The sequence below is a fragment of the Curcuma longa genome, unplaced genomic scaffold, assembly GCF_044706935.1.
Source record: "Curcuma longa cultivar G26 ecotype Majalengka, Jawa Barat unplaced genomic scaffold, ITB_CL_G26_1.1 contig_11447, whole genome shotgun sequence".
In the NCBI taxonomy this organism is placed as follows: Eukaryota; Viridiplantae; Streptophyta; class Magnoliopsida; order Zingiberales; family Zingiberaceae; genus Curcuma; species Curcuma longa.
Window position 1 is genome coordinate 1 of NW_027428883.1, and position 4,565 is coordinate 4,565.

Sequence of the window (4,565 nt, forward strand, 5' to 3'; positions counted from 1 at the left end):
TCATATTCAGTCCAAATTAATGAATACATTCTTCCTATCATTATAATCATGCTCTTCAATTTTAATTTCGCACATTTAAATAATTTTAATCAAATTAAAATAATTTTAATAAGTCAAAATATTTTTCTAAATTAGTAAAAAATAATTTGATATAAAAATACTTAATTTATGTGTAATAATTTTAATAAAATTAATCTTAAAAACTAAATTTATTTTAATAGCAGCCAAATGTTACAGCACTAAAATAATAATATTTTCAAAAAATATTAGATGATTCCTAGTATCTTATCCATACTGGAAGCGTGTTACTTTCTCTCATGCTTAAGATCATCTTCAACCACAAAATCTATTTTGGTGCATTTTCAACATCAATTTGATGTCATTTCAGTACCAAATTTTTTTTCAATTCCAACTAATACACACCATTTTTTACACTAAAAAGAATATTCCTTAGAATATTCTATTTTTTCATCTTATAATTTCTTATTCAACATACATATTAATTTTAACATACATATTAATTTATTAAATATTTTTATTATGATCATCATTATTATTAAAATTAATATTTAATGATACATAATAACTAATTTTTATAATATTATATTTTTAATTACAACAAAATAAATATTAGTACTTTCCATTTTATTTTTGATGGAAATAATTGAGTAGACATACTATTATTTAAAAATAATTTTATGTGTTTGTGATGAAATTGTCAATATTATAAATTTTAATATATTTATAATCTTAATAATATAATAAATATTTTAAATATTATTTATTTAAATTAATAATTAATATAAATTTATAATTTATAAAATTTATAAATTAAATTAATTAATTCAAAATGCATCATTTCTTTTCCAACCGATGCCCTTAATCATATATCATTTCTTGTACGAAAATGGTACAAATGAACATGCAGCACCAAAATGATACTGCACTGTTCACTTACATCATTTTAATGCAAAATTAAAGACATCGGTTGGAAAAGAAACTCCTATTTGTTCGCTGAATCAACTCTATTAATCAAAAGAATCTTCAAAGGTTGACCAGTCAATTCACAACAATCCCGAGAGACTGTCGGTACACACGAAGCGAAGAGACGAGACTGCACACCTCACACAGTAAGCAAACGGCTAACTCTCTTTCTAAGTAATGCGATACAACGATCCTTCGATATCATTATCATACCCTTAACGCTTGGCCAGATTTACATTAAACAGCCACTTCAACAAAGAAATTAACAAAAAGAAGAAAATATAAAACAACTAAAATCATCGGCCTACTTCCTCGCCTTCTTCGCCGGCGCTTTCTTCGCCGGAGGCGCTGCCGCCTTCCTCTTGGATGCGGCCGGAGCCTTCTTCGGCGGCGCTGGCTTCTTCGACGGTGTGTCCTTCGTCGATGTCTTTGGCGCCTTAGAAGCCGGTGCGGGGGACTTCGCTTTCGATCGTGTCACGGCTGGCTTGGACTTTGCGGCCGCAGGCTTTGACTTAGGCTTCGGCTTAGGTTTGGCCGCGGCTGGTGCTTTAGGCTTAACCTTCGAGTTCGCCGCTGGCGGAGCAGGCTGCGCCTTGGACTTAGCAGCCTTTGCTGGCTTAGCCTTCGCCTTCGGATCCGAATTAGACTTTGTTTTAGCAGCAGGAGCCGCCTTGGCTTTGGGATTGGCGGCCGTAGCAGGCTTCGACTTGGACTTGGCCGCTGCCGGGCTAGCCTTGGGTTTAGCTGTAGCAGGCTTCGCATTGGGTTTCTTAGGGACGGTTTTAGGCTTGGGCTTCGATTTGGACTTAGGCTTTGCCTTCGGCTTGGCCGGGGCAGCCGAGGAAGATGTGACCGGAGCACCGGGGAGCTTGTATGAATTCTTTACCTTCTTCAGCTTTCCAGCGGCCACGAGCTTCTTCAGCTGGCCGAGGAGGATCTTCCTAAAGTTCCCAGGGAGGTGATCCTTCTGCTTGTCCTCGATGTACTTGCCGATTGCGTACTGGCTCGATCCAGCACGCTCCTTCAACGTCACGATCGCCTCGGTAATCATCTACATATCCGGACTAGAAACTCACAATCGAGATTTATCCTAGACCAAGATCCAATCGACGAGGGAGATACTGTTGTTACCTCAGCGTAGGGCGGGTGTGAGGAGAGCTTCCGGGGACCTGACGGCTTCTTCTTAGGCTTGGGCTCCTTCTTTTCCTTGGGAGGATTGACATCGCCGGCCGGATGCGCTTCGGCAGCCTCCGCGCCGCCTTCCGCCGGGACTTCAGCACTGGACGGATCAACCAAGGTTTCACCGGCCGCCGTGGCGACTTCTACCTCTTCCTGCGCCATCCCGGGAACTCTGGTACTTGGCCGGATCTAAGACACAGATCTGGGGGTCGATTGAAGAGATGGTTAAGAAGCCGGAGGAGGAAGGATTTAAATATAAGACTGAAGGGAGAACGACGAAAGCTGATTGGCTCACGGGTTCTTCCCACGGATCGCTCCCCCAGCCGCCTTCAAATGTGAGCCCTCAGATGGGATGCTACCAACGGTCAAGATGGAGTTAAGGCCAGCGGCCAGGTTGTAGTGTGGGTGGGCAGGGAGTTTTGGACTTGGATAGAGTGTGCTTCTTTTCTCACTTTGCAGGACAATAACTCAAGAAATATTCAACTAAATTCCCCAAAATTTCCATCATTCTACAGCTATTGAACTTGGCTTTCAAACGAGTCTGGATTCAGGAGAATTGGTTGAGTTATCAGTGATAAATTGAATTTTGAATGCGTAAAGGTCGAATCGAGACCTTTGTGTGAGTTTGTCAGAGTTCAAGAACTTCAGAGAGAACCACAGAGATCCTTATCCAACGATTTTTGTTTCATATTAAAGTAGAGTAACAGAAGAATCCTTAGAACTTGAAATCATGAGATTTGGTTAAGAAATGGGGGAGTAATGATCCATTCAAGATCATGCAACTCACACACCATAGATGCATGTTTGATGCTCTCATCACCCTTCATTTGGTTAGATCAAGTTCATGCAACCAAAAAAGCTAAAATAAATATCTTTTTTGCTGAATCAATGAACAACTCTTTTAGATCTGAAGAGTAGTAAATTTCTTACTTCTTTTGCCTGATTAATTAAGACATTTTATAGATTGTTTTGGATAATGTTGTGCAAGTATCATCAAGTGTTCCAAGTTGAGTGGCTAGAAAGAACTGTGGGTCAATAAGTGGAGGCAAATTGAGATTAGACTGATCAATCTTCAACATTTGTACTAATTCTAAAGTTTGCACAGTTTATTCATGTCATCAAAGCAAACAGATATGGCTAGTTATTCTGGAAATGAGAGACTGAGTGGCATAGTCTATTGCTAAACCTGCAAGAATACTTTAGAACTCTAGAAGTTGTTGAAGCAATGAAGAATAGAATGAATGAGAGTGTTCGAGTTGTATGAGAGTTATGTATCGAGGTCCCTTTGTCTCTCTATTTATATCTACAAGTTCGCATGTGGATAACTTTGTACCATTAGTTTTACTCGAATCTAGTGAAATTAACTTTACCTTTCAATGACTAGTGCATCAACTAACTGTGTGCAGATCTGGTCACTTGCTCAAACACCCAATCAACTCTAATGAATAAGATAATAATCTTATCTTGTCGACGGGTAATTTGTAAACACTTCTAGTCGTCAACACATATTCTCTAGTTGATTGAAATTGCATAACAATTAATGTGAGCCAACAATCAAATGTTAGTTGCCTAGACCAATTTGACTGAAAGTTTACATAGTCATTTGAGCATCAAAATTCAAATAGAAACAATCTATTTGTGAACAAAGAATTTTCAATCGACTCTCAAGTTTACTTAACCTTTCATTCGATTAAGAATTATATCCAATCAATTGAATCTTCTTGAATTTTATTCAAAATTGAGCTTTAATTTCAATTGCAATTTAAATCTATTGTTCTTTTGATCAAACACTTGAGCTTATCATCACCTAATATTTTTTCAAGAATGTGAATGTCAAAATTCCATTTACTCGCAAGTTCTCATAACACTTGAGTCCACTTTGTCAAACCTTCAATTCCCTAGCTACACTACATTGGTGGAAAATTTGGTCGATTCTATTTTTGTCAAGAAACTAATGTTGTTACTGTCGATTGTTATAGGACTTTGTTTCTTCAATTCAACTCTTGTCAGGGAATTGCCACCATCGAGAAACTCCATAAATCCTTCAATAAATTAGATAATGAATCTAAGGCGCGTACATTCATTTTTCTTAAGAAACTATTTACTCCCGCCATGGTGATGCCCTCGGACTAAGCAATTATTCCTCCAAAATACAATGGATTCCTTAATAATTGTAACGCCCCACCTCTTCTTATACTAGTAGGGAGACGTTACGTACTTTAAACTTTCCTTAACTTTTACTCATTAAATAAAATAACTCAAATAAACTTTTCTTTTTCTGTTTAGATGTGGAAGCAAAAGAAATAAATGTAAATTCTTGGACATAAAATAAATATTTATATAATTCTTGATCTTATTCCGTGGTTCCGCCGACACCACACATCAAACACTTTTCCCGCTGC

At 37.5% G+C, this 4,565-nt stretch overlaps 1 protein-coding gene across 1 annotated transcript; it reads right to left on the minus strand.

The window, feature by feature from the left end:
• Window positions 1-1,059: 1,059 nt before the first annotated feature.
• Window positions 1,060-2,366, minus strand: LOC141815847 (uncharacterized). Its single transcript, XM_074703716.1, has 2 exons — window positions 2,116-2,366; window positions 1,060-2,035 (listed from the first exon to the last, which is right to left on the minus strand). Exons 1-2 carry the CDS (start codon window positions 2,323-2,325, stop codon window positions 1,289-1,291), a joined length of 957 nt encoding a protein of 318 aa, XP_074559817.1. The 5' UTR covers window positions 2,326-2,366; the 3' UTR covers window positions 1,060-1,288.
• Between the last annotated feature and the right edge of the window lie 2,199 nt (window positions 2,367-4,565).

Excerpts from the sequence above, each read along its gene's own strand:
- LOC141815847 (XM_074703716.1), bottom strand. The coding sequence starts at position 2,325 with ATGGCGCAGGAAGAGGTAGAAGTCGCCACGGCGGCCGGTGAAACCTTG. Across the intron at positions 2,036-2,115 it reads CACACCCGCCCTACGCTGAG|ATGATTACCGAGGCGATCGT; the intron begins GTAACAACAGTA and ends CCGGATATGTAG.